Source organism: Pyrus communis, chromosome 16, assembly GCF_041283825.1.
Source record: "Pyrus communis isolate YQ-2024b chromosome 16, ASM4128382v1, whole genome shotgun sequence".
Taxonomy (NCBI): domain Eukaryota; kingdom Viridiplantae; phylum Streptophyta; class Magnoliopsida; order Rosales; family Rosaceae; genus Pyrus; species Pyrus communis.
Window position 1 is genome coordinate 16,952,030 of NC_142580.1, and position 23,534 is coordinate 16,975,563.

The 23,534-nt window shown below is 37.1% G+C and overlaps 1 protein-coding gene, 1 long non-coding RNA gene and 1 pseudogene across 2 annotated transcripts; all 3 read right to left on the bottom strand.

The window, feature by feature from the left end:
* Positions 1–2,474: 2,474 nt before the first annotated feature.
* On the bottom strand, positions 2,475–3,659 carry LOC148690063 (uncharacterized; annotated as a pseudogene).
* A 9,934-nt stretch (positions 3,660–13,593) lies between these two features.
* LOC148690064 (uncharacterized) lies at positions 13,594–15,768 on the bottom strand. The gene is made up of 3 exons (XR_015957990.1): positions 15,321–15,768; positions 14,106–14,648; positions 13,594–14,007 (listed from the first exon to the last, which is right to left on the bottom strand). It is a non-coding gene; the product is annotated as an uncharacterized LOC148690064 (long non-coding RNA).
* Positions 15,769–16,087: 319 nt separating this feature from the next.
* Positions 16,088–20,106, bottom strand: LOC148690065 (uncharacterized). Its single transcript, XM_088687494.1, has 3 exons — positions 19,981–20,106; positions 18,740–18,874; positions 16,088–16,234 (listed from the first exon to the last, which is right to left on the bottom strand). Exons 1-3 carry the CDS (start codon positions 20,104–20,106, stop codon positions 16,088–16,090), a joined length of 408 nt encoding a protein of 135 aa, XP_088543620.1.
* Between the last annotated feature and the right edge of the window lie 3,428 nt (positions 20,107–23,534).

The following is a 23,534-nucleotide window of genomic DNA, read 5'->3' on the forward strand; positions in this document are numbered from 1 at the left end:
CATACTGTCACAATGTATACATACTGTACTCACAAGCTTAGGCCATAATGGGATATCTTCTAGAAAATGTTTAAGTTATTCAGCTTCATCAGCAGCTGCATCTAAGGCTATAAACTCTGATTCCATTGTCGAACGTGCTATACACATTTGCTTGGACGATTTCCATGACACAACTGCTCCACCAAGTGTAAATACATATCCACTTGTGGATTTACTGTCAGTGCTCCCTAAAATCCAATTTGCATCACTATATCCTTCTAATACTAGGGGATATTGAGTGTAAAGCAAACCATAGTTCATTGTATGCTTTAAGTATCTTAATACTTTTTTTAAGGCATTCCAATGATCTCTTCCAGGATTACTTGAATACCTGCTTAATCGGCTTATTAAATAAGCAAGATTAGGTCTTGTACAATTCATAATGTACATCAAGCAACCTATAACTTGGGTATGCTCCAATTGAGATACGCTTTCTTCTTTGTTTTTAGTAAGTTTATGAATGGGATCAAATTGAGTTACTGCAGGTTTACAATCATAATGTCTAAATCTTTTTAGAACCTTTTCGATATAATGTGACTGAGTTAGAACATATCCTTCTGAATTCCTTAGAATTCAAACTCCAAGAATCACATCAGCTATTCCCATATCTTTCATATCAAAACTAGAATTTAGCATTTTCTTTGTGGAGTTAATCACATCTTTGTTTGCTCCCATTATGAGCATGTCATCAACATATAGACATACAATAACACAAGCATTTTTTGTTTGCTTAACATAAATGCATTTATCACTTTCATTGATCACAAATCCATTTGTGATCATATTATGATCGAATTTTTCAAGCCATTGCTTAGGAGCTTGTTTATATCCTTATAATGAATTAATCAATTTGCAAACTTTCTTTTCTTGACATTTGTCAATGAAACCTTCAAGTTGTTCCATATATCTTTCTTCATCTAATTCACCATTTAAAAATGCAGTCTTAAAATCCATTTGATGTATCTCGAGATAGTAAATAGACATTATAGCTATTAATAACCTTATAGATGTTATTCTAGCTACTGGTGAATAGGTGTCAGAGTAGTCAGGTCCTTATTTTTTACAATACCCTTTGGCAACTAGACGAGCTTTAGACTTGTCTATGGTATTATCCGGTTTCAATTTCTTATTGAAAATCCATTTGTATCCTATTGGTTTATTTCCTAGAGGCAGATTAACCGATTCCCATATATTACTTTGTATCATGGATTCCATTTCACTTTGAATAGCTTCTTTCCAATAAGGTGCTTCAGAGGGTTCTAATGCAGCCTTATAAGTTTGAGACTCTTCTTCGGTTAGATAAGTAAGGAAATCAAGACCAAAATCCTTTGCAAATTTTGCTCTTTTACTATTTCGTGGTTCCAAATCTTGGCTTTGGACTTTAGAAGTTGAAGCATAATTATTGTCATTATTTCTCGTAGTATCATCATGTACTCTTTTATTCAAACCATATGACCTATCTTTATAAGGAAAAATTTCCTCAAAGAACTCAGCTTATGCAGATTCAAGTATTGTATTTACATGAATTTCTGCAATTTTAGATTTATGAACCAAAAATCCATATGCTGCACTATTATTGGCGTGACCAATAAATATATAATCCATTATATTTTGTCCAAGTTTTTGTCTCTTCGGAAGAGGCACTTGAACTTTCACAAGACAACCCCACACTTTCAATGTTTTATATATTGGTAACCTTCATTTCCAGTTTTCATAAGGAGACTGATTATTTTCTTACGTGGAATTCGGTTCAATATTGTGTTGGCAACAAGGAGTGCTTCACCCCACAAATTATGTGGTGCGCCAGAACTGTTTAACATGGAATTAATCATATCTATCAATGTTTGTTTTTTAAGTTCAACTACTCCGTTTTGTTGAGGAGTATATGGTGTTGCTGTTTGATATATTATTCCATGGTTTGAACAAAATTCGACAAGGTCATTAGATTCGTATTCACCACCTCTATCCAACCTTAAGACTTTTATTCTTTTGTCTAGTTGATTTTTTACTACGGCTTTAAATGTCTTAAACATGTTTAAAGCTTCACCTTTGCTATGAAGCAAATAGACATAACAATACTTGTTGCAATCATCAATGAAAGAAATATAGTAGTTCTTTCCTCCACGAGTTGGTTGAAATCACAAAGATCACTATGGATTACACCAAGTACTTCATTGGATTTTTCCACTAATTTATATAAATGTCTTGCATATTTGGATTCTATGCATATCTCACATTTAGCCACTTTATTCATGGAACATTTGGGCACTAGGCCTAAGTTAACCATTCTTTGAAGAGAATGAAAATTAACATGTCCTAATCTTGCATGCCATAATGTAGAGGACTTAATCAAGTAAGCAAAAGAAGCATCATCATCATCATCATCATCATCATCATCATCATCAGTAGAAAGTACATTCAATTTGAAGAGCCCCTCACCTAGGTAGCCCTTTCCCACATACACCTTTATTGCTCAGAAGTGATCCAGAAATTAGATTCTTGCGAATATCATGAACATGCAGAACATTGGTAAGTGAAAGCTCTTTCCCAAAAGTGAGTTTGAGAGTTACTTTTCCCTCCCCTACAACAAAAAATGCAGTTGCATTTCCCATGTACAGATTTTCTCCACCATCAATTAGTTTGTAAGAAACAAATAAATTCTGATCAGCACAAATATGCCTTGTTGCTCAACCCACCAGTCATTGGAATCAGTCAATAAATTGACCTCAGATACAACAACAACAAACTTGTTTTTTGCAATGTTTACTTGATTGGAATTCTCAGCATTCTGATCCTTCTTGTGGCGGTAATCCTTTGCCCTTTGGCTTGTCTTTCCACAAACCCAGCAACCTCCTTTGATTTTCTTCAAGGTTTTCCCTTTCGCAGTAGTCAGTGCTCTCTTTGCAGTATCCTTGCCTATGTTTTTCTAATGGTGCTTTGCCTTGTGTGAGTCTTCTCCTTCCACAATATTGGTTTTTGCCTCCAGCGACGAGGCATCATACTTCTTATTTTTGCGATGATCCTATTCTACACCCAGTTTGAGAATCAATTGATCCATGCTCATGTCTTCAGTTAGATGCTTCAGATAAATCTTAAAGTCCTTCCAATTTGAAGGCAGTTTCTTTACAATAGAGCCAACCACAAAGCCTTTTTTCAGACCAAGATTCTCTTCATCTAACTCATGAACAATCACTTGAAGTTCTTTAACTTGCTTGACAACAAACTTGGTGTCACTCATCTTGTAATTCAAAGAATTTTCGATCATAAACTTCTTAGAACTAGCCACTTCAAACTTATATTTTTTGTCCATAGACTCCCATGGATCTTTAGCCGTCTTCTATGATGAATAAGCATCATATAGACAGTCATCTAAAGCGTTCAGAATGTAGTTCCTGCATAGAAATTCACTGTGAGTCCAGGCTTCTATAGCCTGCAGAATTTCAGCAAGAATATCTCCCTCTTCTGGTGCGTCAGGGGCCTCAGAAGTAATGATATGACTAAAGTTCAGAGTTGTCAAGTAAAAAAACATCTTCTGTTGCTAACGTTTGAAATCAACTCCCTTGAATTTCTCAAGTTTCTCAAAATGTTGTTTGACAAACACCAACATTTGATTTATCCATAATTCTGTATTGTTAGAATGCATCAAATATCATTCATAACGTACACACACACACACACACATAATTGCACAATTTAATACGAATTACAATTGCACTATATATACAATCTACCAAAATATGAATAATTAATAAAATTGCATATAAAATCACAACAATAATCACTAACTTGATTCTAAAAGATAGAGGCTTGCGATAGCAATCTCCTAAGACAGAAATACACCTTTACACCAGTGCAGTAGTTCATAAACGTCTATCTTGCAGGATACAACTATCTAACCCAAGTTCTTGCAATCAAACTTGGATTCTTGGTGAATTTGCTATATGTTTCTTTGTGACGGAATTGTGTTGTTCGTTTTTTATATCACAGCCATATATATAATAGCATTTTTGCAACAGTTATGGCTGTTCATTCTTATCCTTTCAGAAATGATGTAACTATTTTTTGTAAATAGTCTTATCCTTTCGTCTATCTTGCAGGATACAACTATCTAACCCAAGTTCTTGCAATCAAACTTGGATTCTTGGTGAATTTGCTATATGTTTCTTTGTGACGGAATTGTGTTGTTCGTTTTTTATATCACAGCCATATATATAATAGCATTTTTGCAACAGTTATGGCTGTTCATTCTTATCCTTTCAGAAATGATGTAACTATTTTTTGTAAATAGTCTTATCCTTTCAGAAAAAAGCTAAATCCCAAGGCCCATCTTTGACATTTAATATATACACCAAGCCTTCCAAGTCCAAGGCCCAAGGTCTATGACTTTGGCCCAATTCCTTTCAAACAATAAGTGAGTGAACTCACTTATAAAGAGAAATTAGGGAGAGTTTATGGTCAATGTGGGACAATGGTCCCTCGCAAGTTCCAACAATACCCCCACATTTTCTATTCAAACTCTAGCATGAGTTGCCTGCTTGAAAATATCCTCAATCTCCTTTTCATTTTCCAGCCAATTCTGTGTATCTTTATGTAGAAAATTGATTGATGGAATAGATGTTCCAAATTGCCTCGTTTGATAACCATTTCGTTCCTAGTATTTAGTTTTTGTTTTCTTTGGAGATAGAGGGGAAATACATGGAAGACAGAGATACAAACAAAGGTGGGGAGCAAAAGATGGTAGGGTTGATGTGAAAAAAATGTATCTTGTTTCATAGTTATCACCAGTTATATGTTCTTTTACATCTGTATCTCCTTTCAAGTTTCTGTTTCATAATAGCAGCTCTTGCAAGTGATGCCAAGGGTAGAGAATATGTTACACTGGAATATCATTTTCATCATCATCTAAAGAGTTCTTATACTTGCACTTCTTATTAAAGTTATACATGAAAATATGAAATTTGAGGCACTTAGTGGACACTAACTAGAAAGATTAAGGTTTGTATCTTAACAATGTGCATGTGGTCCAGTATCCTGGTGGACAGGATGTTGAGTTTTTATCCATGCGTCTTAGGTTTGCAGCTCTTGCCTCTTTTAAATTAATGTAATAGCTTCGAACTCTTCGTCATCTCTATAATAATAATTTTTTTTTTCTTTCTGATAATAACATATTTTAACAATGCGATCAGTCAATTCTTCACCAGGATGTTGATTGTGCATATTGTACACATTAAAGTGACAAATGAGAAATAGGGATTCAACCGCTGCAGGTCTTAGTTAGCCTATCTGTAATCAGATACTTTGATTAGTGTTGCGGTTTTTGAGAGATTCTACATATAAAACCACCAAACCACCAAACCATCAAAAAGAAAAAAGGAAAAAAGAATATGACATAATGTCACCAAATAATCAATCAAACAAGATGGTCATATATATAGAGTCGTGATAAATTAATATTAATTAGTGTGCAAATACCGTGGTTTTCCTTGATCGAAATGCACACTCCAAGCTTTTAAATTGGAAAGTCGAGTCATCTTTTAGTCGGAGGCAGATTGTCTGCTCTTCTGTTTGGGTGCCCTTCCCATCCTCTCATATTTTGTGCAGTCACGATTAAGCCACGGCAACATTTTATATTGATTTTTTTTATAGAGATAATAAGACAAAAAACAATAGGAATATAAAATGTTGACGTGGCTTAACCGTGACCACACAAATAAGAAAGAATGGAAAGGGCATCCAAACAGGAGGGCAGACAATCTACCTCTCTTGTAGTCAAGGCTGCAGCCTGCAGAAGATGCCCTTTTTATTTTGGAAAAGGGCACTGATATCATATTCTACACTGTATAATTAGCCGTTGTAATAGTTAGATGCGAAAATTTGGGTGCGCGCCCGAGTATCCAAGTTCCCGTTAGATGGCTATTGTGGGTTAAAAAATGAACAACTTTTTTCTTCCCATATTATGTTTCTAAGTGAGCAGCAAAATTGACAGAGTCTCTAATACACGTCGACTCGTCATATTAATACAAACTTTAATTACAAATTGTGGTATGAAGATCGAACTTTAAGAAGTAAAAAATCATAACGATCTCTCTACAACCAAGAAAGAGAAGATAAGACCTTGTCACACCAGTGTGGTGTGAGTCAAAGGCCCCTTGATACCTAAATTAGACTTAACTGAGAAGTATGAAAACAAGCTATGAGTTTCTTGGAAAATGACTAATTACCTTTTCATGGAAATGATCATGCATTTATATAGTAACAAGCATGGGCTTGAGGATGATTCATTAAGGCATGTGTGTGAGAAATATTTTCAAGTGCCTGATACTCGAGCAAGTACTCCAAATGTGATAAAATAAATGGAGCGACACAGAAAAATATATCGTTTGGCCACTTGTATTATGGTATGTGGAATACCACTTGAATACCCGATACTTGAAAAAAAAAACAACCCAAGTGTAGGGCTTCCTAAGTCGTTGTTTTGAAACCACACTATCTCACGTATTTAGTCAACGAGAGTTAACTATGGGAGACATAATGGGGGGTACCAATTAGGAGTCTCGTTTGGGTATCTCTTAACAACGTCAGTGATTATGGCCTATGCCCTCTTGAAGATCATGTTGGGTATTCCCTGACAGACCTCTGATAGGCTAATCTCGTATACGACCCCTCTGGACTTGTAATATTATTTGGGCTTTCACTGAGCCCGCTGAGCCCATCTACTCTAATGAGTGGAATTGCCCAACGCCTTAGTTAGAGTGAGTCCATCACATGAGTGGTCGAGAAAATGATGGCCCGACAGAAGTGTCATCTCTATTGGGTGTGATTTACGGGGAACTTCCCCTCTAACATTTAATGTTTAATCCATTAAATGCTGGTGAAAACCTATAAAAAAAAAAAAAAAAGACTTTTAGATCTAGGTCCAAAAACATATATGATTTTTAGGAGTAAGTTTAATTACCTAATTATATGTATTTATTTTTTTAATGCTCATTTTATATTTTCTAAAAATATTAAAAATCAATTAAAATCTTCTAATATTATGAATTTTCAACCCCAAAAAATATAATTAATATCTTATAACAAAAAAAATATATATATTTACATAAATCTATCTACAAATCATTCTATCCTAACTCAAGTAACAAATATATGAATGTATATCATACCTATAAGTAAGATATGAAACTTAACTAAAAAGTAGAAAAAACATAATATATCTACAAGCAAGACACATGAATCGTACTTGATTATAAAAAGGAATTTGTTATATAGGTAGATAAATATAATTAACCTATGATATAGGTTGATTATAAAAATAAAAACTAAAATCTATAAATGAGGTTTTAAAACGGGATAAAGAACAAAATAAATAAATAATCAAAGAAATTATTAGGAAGAAATTTGATTTTTATAATAAATCTTATCATTTAAGAGATAATTATTGATAATAAAATAATAAGATTTAAGGAATTGAACTTATTTTAATAAATTGGACTATTCCTATTATTGGCTCAAAAAATTGGACCTATATCAAGTTTCCCCTAAAAAAAATCTTGAATTGGCTTACTTTAGTACATATGGGTTCTCCTTAGAAGCCAATAAAATTTGATTAATGTGGGATCATGATTTTCCAGAGCCAGAGTGAAATGGATTGGAATACAAATATCTCAAAAGTCCAACCACAGACTCAACAACTTCAATTGCCTGCACAGACGGATCATTGATGCCACAATCTTCCTGTTCCAAAATAATAGGCAACGTCCAGTAACTTTGCTAAGAGATTGACCATGCTTGTTTCGCAAGATCTGAAAACCTAATCTAGTAAGGAATCAGCAGGTTCCTATATTCTTGGAGTCCTTATAATCGAAGAATTTGCATCACCGCAACTAATAACTCCTAAGAAGATACAATCTCTATTTCTAGATATCCTCTGGATTCTCTCAGTTTAATGCGAATTTCATATCCTAAAAGGTCTCTACCTTAACTGGTATAAATACACCCATATAAGGTTCATATCTGGTAATGCAATTATGGCTAACTTATTTTCTTGCCTACTGCTTGGGTATGTTAATATTGCTTACTAACTTGACCATTAGAGAGCATTTGACTAGCATACCACCCGATCTTTGGCCACTTACGGTTGTTTGTCCTTTTATAGGTAAACGAATTTGTGCATCCTCCACCACGTATGGTGGAGACCACTCTCCATACCTTCAATGGAACTCCTGTTTGATCCCTCGGGACAATGAAACCATGGAACTCATGTCCAATCCCTCGAGATAGTGAAACTGGAGGTGCAGGTGGAACCATACAATTACCTAGTGTCTTTCCACGTCATAGGTTGCCCGATTCCTCACAATGCTATACTTGGCTGAAACTGGCTCTATAAGATAGGAGTGATTCCTTCATCTTACCATCAACTACTCCGTTGCCCCACACTTGGTGCAGTAAAAAAGATTAATGGTGATCAAGCAGCAGCACGATGCCACGCCGTGGAATCTGATCCGCAAAGGAGAATGAAGCTCTACCATTCCCATGGATGAATCAACATATCAATCATTGAGGGTCAATAGATAAGCTACAAATAAATTTGACCTAGACCTTGACCATCAAGATGACAACACTCCATAATCCAAAGCAGAGGATGATGTTGTCAACATCAGTCTCGATCCCAACAAGTTGGAACGCAAAGCCAAAATAGATTAAAGCTGTCTAATTGAGAGAATGAGCTTTTCAATGTCTTCCCATGGGCCAACAAGGATGTGTTTGCCTAGTCCACAGAAGACATGTCGAGAGTCGACCTTCAGTAATTTTCATGGCCACGACTTGGACACAATCGCAAAACCAGTTATCTAACAAAAATTTAGTCATGGATCAGAGTGAAGCAAAATCATCAAAGCTGAGATGGATAAACTTAAGAATGCAACCTTATTATCGAAGTTCACCACCCATAATGGCTAGCTAACTTGGTGCTCGTACAAAATAAGAATGGGAAGTGGAGAGTCTATATAGACTCTACGAAGGGGCACGACTTGGTGAGCTTTATAGACGCCTACTCCGACTACGACTAGATCAAGATGTACGAGCCAGACATGGTGAAAACATTCTTCATCATTGATCGAGGTACGTACTATTACAGGGTTATGTTTTTTGGTCTTAAAAACACAGAGTAACCTATCAAAGGCTAGTCAATCGGATCTTTAGGGAAAAGATTGAAGAAACGATGGAAGTCTATGTGGACGACATGTTCATTAAAAGAAAAGAAAAGAAAGGAAGGACTATCTCATTCACCTTCAAGAATCCTTTGACCTACTTGAAAGTACAACATGAAACTCAACCCAGAAGTGTACTTTCAGAGTGACGTCAAGTAAATTCTTATGCTACTTGGTCACCAAACACGGAACAAAAGCCAATCCGACCAGATCAAAGTAATTACGAAAATGAAGTCTCTCAGAATTGTAAAGAAGATACAAATCTTAAGAGGAAGAACTGTGAAGTTTTATAGAACAAACAAATGCGAGGAAGCAAAGTTAAATGAGTACCTGCCCAACTCATTTGCTATCCAAACAAGTGGATATGGAGGATTTGTATTTGTACTTAGCAGTGTCGAACTACATAGTTAGTGCAACTCTGATTCTCGAGGGAGTAAAAATTAGTGTACTGCATGTCTAAAACTATTCTCGAACTAGAAACCTGATACCCGAAGATGAAAAAGCTTATGCTCACATTAGTAGCAACAACCAGAAAGCTCCAAACGTACTTTAAGTAATTCCAAGTTATTTTACATGACCCAGTACCCACTTCGATCCAGCATAGGCTTAACGCGTTATCCAAAATCGCTAAATAAATCATCTACTTGGGGCAACATGAAATCGTTTATCGGCCTAAGACTTCGATCAAAACTTAAGTGATTACGGACTTTTTGGCATAGTTTACTTCAGAAAATCAAAATGTCACGACCTTCACAGACCTGCAGAAATCACTTGAGAATCCTTTTTCTTTGGAAACTCTACATGGATGGATTGTTAAATGTGAACATAGCATGAGCAGAAATGGTCTTGATGATGCCAGACGGGTCCATACTTAAAAGAGCCTTGGAACTCGGATTCCAGGTAAGCAACAATGATGTGGAGTACAAAGCGTTGTTTGCCAGACTTAGGGTAGCAGCAGAGCTCTAAGTTAAAGAACTTTCAATTCATTGTGATTTGATGCTAATAGTCAACCAAGTAGAAAAAACTACTTTGCTCACAATCCCACAATAGGACTTTACTTAACCAAAGCTGTGACATCCCACATCGCTCAGAGGTGTGATCCTTATATGTATATTCTCATCCTTACCTAGCACGAGGCCTTTTGGGAGCTCACTGGCTTCGGATTCCGTAGGAACTCCAAAGTTAAGCGAGAAGAGGGCTAGAGCAATCCCATGATGGGTGACCCACTGGGAAGTTGCTCGTGAGTTCCCAAAAACAAAACCGTGAGGGAATGGTAAGCCCAAAGCGGAAAATATCGTGCTACGGTGGTGGAGCGGGCCGGGGAAGTGATCCGCCCCGGGTCGGGATGTGACAAGTTTGGTATCAGAGTCTAACCCTGGCTGCGTGTGTGCCGACGAGGACGTCGGGCCCCTTAGGGGGGGTGGATTGTGACATCCCACATCGCCTAGGGGAGTGATCCTTAAATGTATATTCCCATCCCTACTTAGCACGAGGCCTTTTGGGAGCTCACTGGCTTCGAGTTCCGTAGGAACTCCGAAGTTAAGCGAGAATGGGGCTAGAGCAATCCCATGATGGGTGACCCACTGGGAAGTTGCTCGTGAGTTCCCATAAACAAAATCGTGAGGGAATGGTAAGCCCAAAGCGGACAATATCGTGCTACGGTAGAGTCGGGCCCGGGATGTGGCCCCGCCCAAGTTAGGATGTGACAATTTGGTATCAGAGCCTAACCCTGGTCGCGTGTGTACCGACGAGGACGTCGGGCCCCTAAGGAGGGTGGATTGTGACATCCCACATCGTCCAGGGGAGTGATCCTTATATGTATATTCTGATCCATACCTAGCACGAGGCCTTTTGGGAGCTCACTGGCTTCGGGTTTCGTAGGAACTCCGAAGTTAAGGGAGAAGGAGGCTAGAGCAATCCCATGATGGGTGACCCACTGGGAAGTTGCTCGTGAGTTCCCAAAAACAAAACCGTGAGGGAATGGTAAGCCCAAAGCGGACAATATCGTGCTACGGTGGTGGAGCGGGCCCGGGAAGTGATCTGCCACAGGCCGGGATGTGACAATTTGGTATCAAAGCCTAACCCTGGCTGCGTGTGTGCCGACGAAGACGTCGGGCCCCTAAGGGGGGTGGATTGTGACATCCCACATCGCCCAGGGGAGTGATCCTTAAATGTATATTCCCATCCCTAGTTAGCACGAGGCCTTTTGGGAGCTCACTGGCTTCGGGTTCCGTAGGAACTTCGAAGTTAAGCGAGAATGGGGCTAGAGCAATCTCATGATGGGTGACCCACTGGGAAGTTGCTCGTGAGTTCCCAAAAACAAAACCGTGAGGGAATGGTAAGCCCAAAGCGGACAATATCGTGCTACGGTAGAGTCGGGCCCGGGATGTGGCCCCGCCCAAGTTGGGATGTGACAATTTGGTATCAGAGCCTAACCCTGGCCGTGGTGTGCTGACGAGGACGTCGGGCCCCTAAGGGGGGTGGATTGTGACATCCCACATCGCTCAGGGGTGTGATCCTTATATGTATATTCTCATCCTTACCTAGCACGAGGCCTTTTGGGAGCTCACTGGCTTCGGGTTCCGTAGGAACTCCGAAGTTAAGCGAGAAAAAGGCTAGAGCAATCCCATGATGGGTGACCCACTGGGAAGTTGCTCATGAGTTCCCAAAAACAAAACCGTGAGGGAATGGTAAGTCCAAAGCCGACAATATCGTGCTACGGTGGTGGAGCGGGCCGGGGAAGTGATCCGCCCCGGGTCGGGATATGACAAAAGCCAACGCGTTACTTGAAGGGCTTGAAAGGTACGAGATCAAGCAAATTTGAAGGGATGTGAACAACACATGATGATGCATTAGCAAACATCGCATCCAATGTTTATTACTTGCTCCGACGAACGATTCCCTTTGAGTACCTTGAAGCCCGAACCATCTACGAGCCAGAACCAGACATGGTTACTATTATCAATACAATAGAGAATTGGATGGACAAAATCAATAACTACATCCAAGATGGAAAATTACCCGAAGATCGCCATTTGGCCAGAAAACTGGTCCAAAGGGCTTTGAGATACACCATCATCCACGAGAAACTCTACAAGTGTTCCTACTCCGAACCTCAAACCCTATGCATCACTTCTAAAGACAATCTTACAAAGCCTCAATGACATCCACTCCAGCATATATGGAAACAGTGTAGGCAGAAGATCACTTACAACAAAGGCATTAATGGCTAAATACTACTGGCCCACAATTAGACATGACGTTTTGGATTGTGCCTAGACTTTCGATAAATACCAAAGGTACACTCCCATAAATTATCAACACGCATAAAAGCATAGCACTTTGACTAAACATGGCCTTTCATGTAACGAGGCATTGATCTCATAGGTTCGTTGAAGAAAGCCTAGGAAAATAATTAGTATCCTGATAGTGGCAGTAGATTATTTCTCAAAGTGGGTCGAGATAGAGGCTTTGTGTAGAATCACTTTGGCAGTTGTCAAGTCCTTCGTTCGAAATAACATCATCTGTCATTTCAGAATTCCCCATACCATACTTACAAATAATAGGCTACAAACTAGTAGCTCTGAAGTCACGGACTGGTATAAGGAATTCGGCATTCGTCATTTTACCTCTACTCCTCAATACCCATAAGGCAACATGCAAGTAGAGGCATCAAACAAAAGTATCCGACTGTGACTAAAAAAGAGGCTTGAGAAGAAAAGCAAGTTGCTAGAGAAATTGCTTGGATTCTTCATGGCCTATGGAATAGAAGCCATTATTCCAGTCCAAGTTATTGTGATGTGAAAGTTGAATACTAGAGAACGAACTGCATTGAAAAATGCTGGAATCCTTAAGCCCAACCTCCACTTTTCCTAAGAACACAGAAAATGAGCCCAAGTCCAACTTGGCGTCTACCAACAGCAAATCCAGTTGTACTTCAACAAAGGTGTTAAACCTCGAAGCCTTCAAATTGGAGATCTGGTCCTAAATGAAGTATTTGAGAACACCAAGGTACGAAGAGAAGGCAAACTGGGAAAGACCATACAAAGTTGTTGGAGTAGGAGGGAAAAAAACCTACAATCTTTAACACATTGATGGAACTTGGATTACCAAAAAGCGGAATATCGCTCAGCTTAGGTGGTACTACTAGAGATTTCCAACACAACAATCTGTGCGAAGGCAAATTCCTGGAGAACTCCCCTTAACACCTCACCATAGGCTATTGTCAAAGATAATCTCGGATGTAAAACTTGCATTGTATCATCTTTTTAAAGAACTACACCAATGATTTGATTTTCATTCCCAGAGATATGTAGGCAATTCTTTTCGGATCTAATCACACCACTTGTCAAAACCCCTATTCTCTTTATTAATAAAGAAATTTTCAAAATTTATTATCTCTCTTCTATTACATGTTTGTTCGTTCTTTTCCTTTTTGCAGTGCATGGGATACCCCAAAATCCTAAATAACACACATCTTTGATGAAGCTGAAAAAATAATTATAAAATAATAATTAAAAATATGAATATAAATATTCATTACCTTATACTTTTCACTCTCAAAATGAGTGCCAAAGTTAGTCCCACTCACCCACCCTCTCCAAAAACTCCTTAGGAGGGTCCCCTGCACTACCTCAAGTGTCAGACAATACTTGTAGTACTTGTGGAGCTCGTACTTCCACTCCTTGAACCGCAACTTCCAGATCCATTCAATGTACTCCATACAACCTCTGTCAAGCTCATTCCATGAAAAGTTGGACTATAATTTTCACATAGAATAACAAATAATTAATTTAAAACGACAATTAATTAATTTTTAAAAATATTATGACTTTGACAAAGTAGTTGTATACTTACTGAAAGCTGGGCAGTACATCTCCCGGCAAACCTCCTGCCTATATGAAATCTATGAATCAGTATCCATGGGGCATTTGTTATGGATGATGGCCTCGCAATCGTGAGTCCACAAACTGTTGACATTGGCACAGGCTCAACGGTGGTTGGGGAGGCTTACAATTTGGATCGGAGCCTAGGTAGTTCGAGTGATCTGGTTTGTCTTCAGACCTGACAAAATGCCCCGAGTCTTTTTATTCCTTGGGCCGGTGGGGAGTTATCCTCTCGTCTCCTCTCCATCTACGAGGGCTGATTCGGCCTCTACGTTGCCAGAGTGGGGGTGAAGTGCTAGCCGGCGATGCTGAGGTGGTTGGTGGCGACTGGTGATATGGAGTCGCTAAGTGGATCAAGGAGAGAAGGGTAATGATGTGGTCGAACTGGTGTCAGCTACCGACTCTGCAGTCAGTGCTTGGATACCACTGGCCACCACAGTACCATTGGGGTCGACTGCTCACTTTGAGCCAAAGATGAAGCAGACCAGTGGCACGTGATCAATCGGGGAGCCATCTGCAAAAATACACCATTTCAAATATTTCTTAAACCTATTTGCATCACTTTCATTTAGATAATAATCCACTATGAATTCATTTTCAACCTATATGCATCATTTTCAGTTCACAAATCGCATACACAAATATCCATCATTTTGAAATCACAATTCAACTTTCACATATTCAATTCACAATTCCACTTTCACTTAATGAATTCACAATTTCACTTTTACATATTCATTTCACATTTTCATTTTCACTTTCAGAAACCCCATTCAAAATTACACCGTGTATAATCAATTCTAAAACCCTATTCACATGTTGACATATATCACAGATTGAGAGCATTGAGAATTAACACCCAATTCTAATTCCAAAACCCAATTCCAATTCAAAAACCCAATTCACAGATTGACATATTATCACCAAATTCTAATTTGTTGTTGACCCCATTTTATCAAAAACCCACTATCCTAATTTCGTTATCTAGAAGAAACCCCACATGCATGTTCACAGATTCACATACAACCCGATTCACAGATTCACATACAAACCCAATTCACGAATTCACAAATCCATTTCATTGTCACAAATTTAATTTAAAAAACCCAAACGTATGCACAAGCCCATTTCAATTTCACAAACCCAAAACAAATTAACAAATAAAACAAAATTGAAATAAACTTACAATTACAGAGTGAGAATGTTACTAGGTTTGAGAGTGGGGGCCGATGAGAGGGAAAGTGTTGTTGGGTTTGATAGCGGAGGCCGATGAGAAGGAGAGTGAGAGTGAGAGTGAGATAATACTGAGAGGGATAGTTTGAGAGCAAAGAGAGGGAAAGCTTGAGAGCACAGAGAAAGAGGTTGAAACGGCAAGGAGGGAGATGCTAGAAGGTTATAACATTTTAAACTCTTACCTGGCAGAAGGTTCGTCGGGTAGGTCTTTTTAAAATTGCGACACATGTTCGTTAATCTAACTTATCGTCGGATAAACAATTCATTCTTCGGACAAACTTCAAGAAAATTCAAAGATTTTCGTTGGGAAAAAATGGTGGGAAATATTGATTGCCCAACGAAATATAAGCAAATTCTTTTAGGCAACTTAAAAATTCGGGGCGAATTTGATTTTGAAGTGAATTTTCAGGCGGCTTTTTCTGAACTTAACCGACAAATTGTGGTGGTTGCCTGACGAAATATTAATTAAGTAACCGACGAATGTCATGGTTCCGTCGGGCAATAACTATGTAAGAGAGCCCAAGAGCCTGCTCGAGACCTTGCCAAAGCACGTTAAAATTAAAACAAATTTTCATCATTCTCGCAGGGAGAATTATGTGTGGATATCCCAGCCAACAATACTATTATTTAAAGAAACTCACTTTAAATGATAATAGTTGATAAGAATTTGTAAATCAGATTTAGCTTATTTGTTGGTGTCAATCTTCATACTCTTGTATTTCACTTGTCCACTACTTTGTCCTTGATAATCTCTACAGTATTCTTGGCAACTCCCCATGCGCTTGAGACGGTGCCCTTTGTTTTGTTCGTGAGGGTTTCTGCTGTTTCAGTTACCTTATCTGTTGTCTCTTTTGCCATTTTGTTCATCTGATTTCCAAAACATACAAAAAAAAATTGCTTCCTATAGTTAGGTATCATCTCATAAATTATCAATACAATCATCATCTAACAGTTAGATATATTTATGTCAATATATGTTTTAATAATTACATTATGACTGTCGAAATAGTAACTGTATTAAATACATACAAATATTGTAGCCAAATCCAAAAAAATTAAACAAACAAATGAACAAATAACAATATTGCTTTTAGACAGGCTGGCCCAAAACGAAATGAACCAGGCCTACACTTCGGCCTCGTATACAAAAGGTTAGCTGTTCACTTGATGCCTTCAAGTTGATTGAGTTGGTTAATCTCAACCATTCATATGTGGGGAAAAAAAATTGTGCAGGTGAGCGAAGTTCATGGACATAAATCTTTATGATTAGAGATAAAATTTGACTAAAATTGGGAGAAAGTAACACTATTGACTGCAATACTTGCATGTCTTTAATACAATTTTCATCTCAACAGTCATATTGTAATTTTATTAAATAAATATATTCATATAAATATATCTTACCGTTAGATGATGATTGTACAAAATACATGTAAATATTGTAGCAAACCCCGAAATTAATTCTTCAAGACAATAAATTCTGCACATTTTTTTTTTTTTTTTTTTTAATCTTCTCACCCCTCTTTATTGTGGCCCTTTATTTTCTTTATTTGTATCGTATGGGAAAAATGCATGTAGGAGTAGAAAAGGATGTGAAGATATCATTTCATTATCCTCAAAAGTGTTTAAAACTAATGGTTTGAATTATTATTATTATTATTTGGAAAACTTTTGTTCCGGTCTCTTGTCAAACAAAATCTTAGATTGAAACCTTATTAATTTAAATATTTTGATTGAAGAACGAATGTTAACCATCACATCCCAGTCTAGGGCGGATCACTTCCCAGGCCCGCTCCACCACCGTAGCACGATATTGTCCGCTTTGGGCTTACCATTCCCTCACGGTTTTGTTTTTGGGAACTCACGAGCAGCTTCCCAGTGGGTCACCCATCATGGGATTGCTCTAGCCCCCTTCTCGCTTAACTTCGGAGTTCCTACGGAACCTGAAGCCAGTGAGCTCCCAAAAGGCCTCGTGCTAGGTAAGGATGAGAATATACATTTAAGCATCACTCCCCTGGGCGATGTGGGATGTCACAATCCACCCCCCTTAGGGGCCTGACGTTCTCGTCGGCACACACGCGGCCAGGGTTAGGCTCTGATACCAAATTGTCACATCTCGGCCCAGGGCGGATCATTTCTCGGGCCCGCTCCACCACCGTAGCACGATATTGTCCTCTTTGGGCTTACCATTCCCTCACGGTTTTGTTTTTGGGAACTCACGAGCAACTTCCCAGTGGGTCACCCATCATGGGATTGCTCTAGCCCCCTTCTCGCTTAACTTCGGAATTCCTACGGAACCCGAAGCCAATGAGCTCCCAAAATGCCTCGTGCTAGGTAGGGATGGGAATATACATTTAAGGATCACTCCCCTGGACGATGTGGGATGTCACATTAACTTTCAGTATTGATTAAGAAAATTAATAACGAAAAAACAATAATTCCTCTGTAAAATTATGCAAAGATTAATACTAAATAGGAATTTTAGTTTTTCCTCAAATTTTGACGGTGTGAAATCTTATGAGGTTTTTAAATTTTTCTTTTTAATTTTAAATATGGGTACTTCTTAAATTAAAATATAAAACATTGGTGCATTATAAATATAAAATTGAATAGATTTAAATTAAAAGAAATGGGACATTTTAAAAAAAGTGTACATTTTGCATATAAAAAAGTGGTACACTATTTATAAAAAAAAATCAGTACATTATGAATACCTATTGGTACAAATAGAAAAAATTTATGAGCACAAATAAAAGCTCAAATTATGAGCATATAAAAATAAATAAAATATATGGATACAAAATAAAGCTGAAAAGAAAATTTGTATAAATAAAAAAATATCTGAAATTAAAAAATGGTACAAATTAAAATAGAATATACGATACAAAAACTTTAATCAATAAATATAATTATACTAAATATAAACCTTTATGAATATATTCGAAAATGGTTGAATAATTTTTTATTATAAAACTTAGATATGCTTACATGTAAATCTTTTTTTTAAAATAATGATGTGGACAAAAACCAAAGACTTCGACAAAAATTTGAGAATGAATGAGGTTTCAATCAATTAAAAAAAAAAAACGGATAAGAATTTTTTTTTTCTTTTTTTTCAATCAAACTGCACGTGTGAGTGGAAAAAAAAAATGGTCCGCTTATATGAAGTGGATATTTGATTGCTTAGCAAAACAAAAGAATTTTTTTTTTTTTTTTTTAAGTTTTCCTTTCACATGCTCAACTCCCACAAGTAAATTTTGCATTGAAAACTTTCTACAGTTACACTAACGATCCAATAATTTTTCCTTCAAATCATTGTGCTTGTACTAATCTAAGCATGATCGTGTAAGTGGTATATTTATTGAGTCTTACGGCTTTGGCAGTATTTTCCATTGTGTCTCTCATGAACTCACATGTATGTCTCACCTCTTTGGCTCCATCTTTAACTACATCTGCTGCTTCTTTTGTCTTTTCACATGCGTCTGCCTCGTCATCTTCCTTCTTCGACTGTGATTTACCCTACTTTGTTAAGCAGTAGCATCTAGTAACATAAATAACTATAATCTTTCAGACATGCACAATGATTTGGAAGTAAGAAAAGCAGGTTTTAGATATATTATTTATTTATTTAAGGTTTTTTTTATTGAATTTATTTAAGGTTAAAGGACAATATTAACATTTTCATTCATGTTCCAACAAAAATTAGTTTCATATCATTGTGGTCTTGCTAAGGCCCCGTTTGCTATTCTTTTATTTTATTTTATTTTTTTATAAAAATTACTTCACATTAAAGTTAAGCAACAAAAAAATGTTTGGTAAAATTAAAATATCTAGCTTATTTTAAAAGTGAAGCCCTTAAGCAGTGCTTTTCAAATCAGATTGTAGGTTACTTTTAAAAGTTGCTTTAATAAAAAGCGGAGTTAAGCATTTACTTAATAGTTTCAATTCATACGATATCCTCATTAGCTTTTTTAACAATGACATTTTATACCTTAGAGAATAAATTGACAGCCACTACTTACTACTACCAACTCTAACCTTACACCACAACCGTCATTACCATCACAATTATTGCCACCACGACAACCATCACCACCTCCACTACCATCATTATTACCTTTGGTCCCCAACCATCATACCCCCATACCTTCACCACGGCTAACATTGTTTTTGCCACTGCTGTTGTCGCCACCACCCCGACTGTCATGTTTATATTGTTATTATATACAACATATCACTTTTACGTTAAAAGCAAACACTTTTACACTGGTTTTCACTTACAATACTTTTAAAAATACAGCTTATCAAACAATTAAAATAATTGTTAAACTTTTAGGTGAAATGAGAAATGTTCTGCTAGGTTAAGTTATTTTGTTAACAAAACTGTGCCTACTGCATGCTAACAAAAGTGCTATAAAGATAGTGACCGAATAGTATTGCATACCAACCTACAGCTAGTTGATATGTTCCCAATATTTGATCAGATGTTTGTTTTAATATTTCAAAATATCGATCAAGCAACATCAATTAAGGCAAAATATCGATTAGATACAAAAGGAAACAACATGTCGCTACAAATGGAACATATACATATGCAAGGAATTAGAACTCACTTGCAAAAATCTTGTGGGAGCAGTGACAAAACCTTTAGTGCTTAGGATGGTCAGAGGATCCTTGTTGGTTATTATTTTGCCCGGGAGATATGTGGAGAGCTTTGCAATGAGCTTCAAGGATGACATCGTTTGCATCGTATAGTTATTTGGTTAGGCATTCACTTGCAGAAGAAGTTAAATGTTTGCTTGGTCTTGATCTAGATTTAGTTATATATTGCCACATTTGAAGTCCTAATCAACATGTTGTGTCACACATCAAGCATATTTCACTATTTTGTGGTCTAATAATTGTCATTGTAAAAATGGAGCTTCTATTATAGGCATGCATGCAGATTTTTGAGGAGTACTGTGAGGGGCTTGAAGTGAATATTGCTCTCTATCTCGTGTACAAAAATATGATGCATATAAACTACATACTTGGGATATCAGCTTCAAGTGCCAAGAGTTACTTAATTACAAATTGTCTTTTGAATAAAATTGAGTGAGATGGACAAAATTTTGGTTATTGATATAGAAGACAATCAAGCGATGAAGTCAAATACGAACGTTTCATGTTAGGAAATCTGGGATTAGTCTCTCTTTTTCTTTACAAGAAGACATTCTAATTAAACAACTCTGATATATGAGGAGAGTGGTTAAAAAGTAAAGGGTTTACGGTACTGAGAATTCTCTAATAATCTCACAAACTTCATAATACATTATTCTTCTTCATAAGGAGGTTTTTATAAAATTACAAAAGAGCAATAACAAAAAATAATAAAATCTTACCGTTGTCCACGAGACAAGGAAATCTAAACCAAACCCTAGGTAAACAAAATCTCTGAAATACTTTGTTTTATAATCTAAACCAAATCCTAGTTAAACAAAATCTCTAAATTACGCCACTTAAACTCATGATGTGGCCAAGAAGAAAATGACATTTAATTTGAAACTTTGTAAATTTTACCCCCTTCACGTGGGACCACACATTAAGTGAGCCACACAATTATGAAATCTTCACTGATATGTTGAAAGCCTGAAACAAACACCAATTTTTTCGAAAGTTCAGAAATTAGAATCCGTTGTGACTAACGTCACTTTTCAAAAGCCTAGCCCACAAACGTCAATCTTTTCGAAAGCCTAATTGGAATGAATGCCTGTTTCTGGAAGCCCGAGAAAATCTCTTAGTATGATGAAACTAATGCAAACTTTTTTGAAAGCCCCACAAATAAATCTCTTGTGTTTAACTATAAATCTCTTCGCATGTTGGAACAAACGTGAACCTTTTCGAAATCCCAACAACCAAATCTCTTTTTTTTTTTTCATCATTTTTTCCTTTTTCTTTTCATCATACTCAAAACCAAACTAATACTAAGATAAACACCAAACAAGGAAACCTTCAGGAAATGGATACCTTACTATGACAAAAAAACTCTTTTCTACATCTCTTTTCTGTTTGGGTCATAAATTAAATAAGGCATGTTATGGTGTATGTCCATTTTTATTTACGCTAAAGTTTGACTTCGGTCTACCAACTTCCAATCCCAAACCAAAGCTTGGAAGACCATCTCATTTTTCTATAACCTATTAGAGCGCTTAGACACGGTTTTCTCTAAGATACATTTTCCAAACAGACGACCAGAGGCCATAAATATCTTGCCTTCTTAAATGCATATGCATGTGTCATCCGAAACGTTGAGGTCGTCATTGCAATCATGCAAACCGCCTCAAGATACAGCTAAAGGCCACCAATTAGGAAATTATGTATAGTCACTGTCAGCGCCAAATAACTCATCTCTGATATACCACTACTCCATCTCAAGGATATGATCAAGGTTGCTCGTTTTTCTCTACCTATAAGTAGAGCTAGAGCCCTTCAAGGGCCTTCGTCAAATTCAATCCCCACGATTAAACCAAAACCAGGAGTGATTCTACAATCAACCCAACTGCTTTTCATCACAAACCCAATTACTCTTCAAGGAAACTCTCTTAGGTCTTTGGCTACAATCTCAAAGTCTTCCTTCGAAGCAATCACTACCTACGATCCCTGAGATATAGTTTTTTTTTTTTTTTTTTTTTTTTTTTTTTTAGTTCTGCTACCCCATTGTATGATTCGGTTGATGTGCAAGTCCAACCGCCATGATTTTCTATTTGAAGCGCAAAATTTGTACCAAGTCTAATCTGACTCCAACGATCATAGTGGAGTTTATTACTTTTTATTCAAAGAGAGTTTATTACAACAAAGGTAGCGTAATACTACATGGACCATCTATTTGTACCATAATTTTATACCATCTTAGGTGGACATCCACATGTTTTAAAATAAGCTAAATAATGTGCCCTATATTTAACTGACAGAGAGATGGGGCTAGCGGCACAAAGAAAATATAGAGAGAGAGATGTGTTTGCAGGGTTGTGTAGTAGATGTCTTATTTCCCCTACACAGTGCCTTTATTTATAGTCCTAATAGGGAAGGATAACTAAAATAAAATCTAATCTAGGATTTACACAATCACACTTAAATAAGAAGTTTATAACACTCCCCCTTGAGTGTGTAAATACTCAAGTAGATTCGGCATCATGTAGAGTTGAGGAAGTCGACTCGTCAGCACTGATTCTAGGAACACACTAGTCTCAATAAGGTAGGAACTTGCATAAGGAAATAAGTCTCACAAAAAACCTTAAGGCTATGGTAAAAACCTGAGTGGGGACAAAATCCATAGTTTAAGGAAAAATGCGTCAGTAATGCAAAGTCAAATGAACCGTCTACAAGACGTCATCAAGGATATGATCCACCCAAGGTGGGTGCCTCGTCAAAACCTCGTTAGGTAGCAAAAACTCAGTGGGAAAAATGCTCCTAATCATAGGGAAAAAGGGTACATTAAGATCAAGCAAGTGTACTTTAGCATACTCCCCTTAAGTTTGGCACAATTCTAAAGAGAACTAACAAATGTTACAACTTATAAAGTTTATGCATACCAATTCCTTAAACAAGCTTATGAAACGTCACATTCAGTAGTGATTTGGTGAAGAGGTCAACCAGATTGTCTTGTGAACGAATTTACGTAACTTCAATCTTTTGATGCTCTTATTGCTGATGTGAGAAAAAGAACTTTGACGTAATGTGTTTGGTGGTGTCTCTTTTGATGTAACCCTTCTTGAGCTGTTTGATGCATGATGCATTGTCTTCACAAATCATCGTCGGGACGTCAACAACAAGGTAAAGATCGCAGGAGCTTCGAATATGGCCCACAATTGCTTTCAGCCAAAAGCATTCCCGAGTTGCTTTGTGTAAGGCGAGAACTTCAGCATGGTTAGATGAAGTGGTAACTAAGGTCTGTTTAGTTGACCTCCAAAATACTACAGTGCCTCCAACGGTAAAGACTATATCCAAACAGTGCTCTATCTCAAGACCGAAACAGTATCGAGTCTTTCCTAAATCTTTCATCTCAAATTCCAACTTCAGGTGTGTGGCAGTTCTTTGGAGCTCTTCAAGAGTTTTGATAAGATTCATGTCATCGATATATACTGCAACAATCGCAAAATTGGAATATGACTTCTTAATGAACATACAA

Coding starts and splice junctions, on each gene's coding strand:
- LOC148690065 (XM_088687494.1), bottom strand. CDS start 20,106: ATGTCATCCTTGAAGCTCATTGCAAAGCTCTCCACATATCTCCCGGGC. Junction 18,875..19,980: donor CTCCCACAAGATTTTTGCAA/GTGAGTTCTAAT, acceptor GGTAAATCACAG/TCGAAGAAGGAAGATGACGA. Junction 16,235..18,739: donor TGGAAAATACTGCCAAAGCC/GTAAGACTCAAT, acceptor TTTGGAAATCAG/ATGAACAAAATGGCAAAAGA.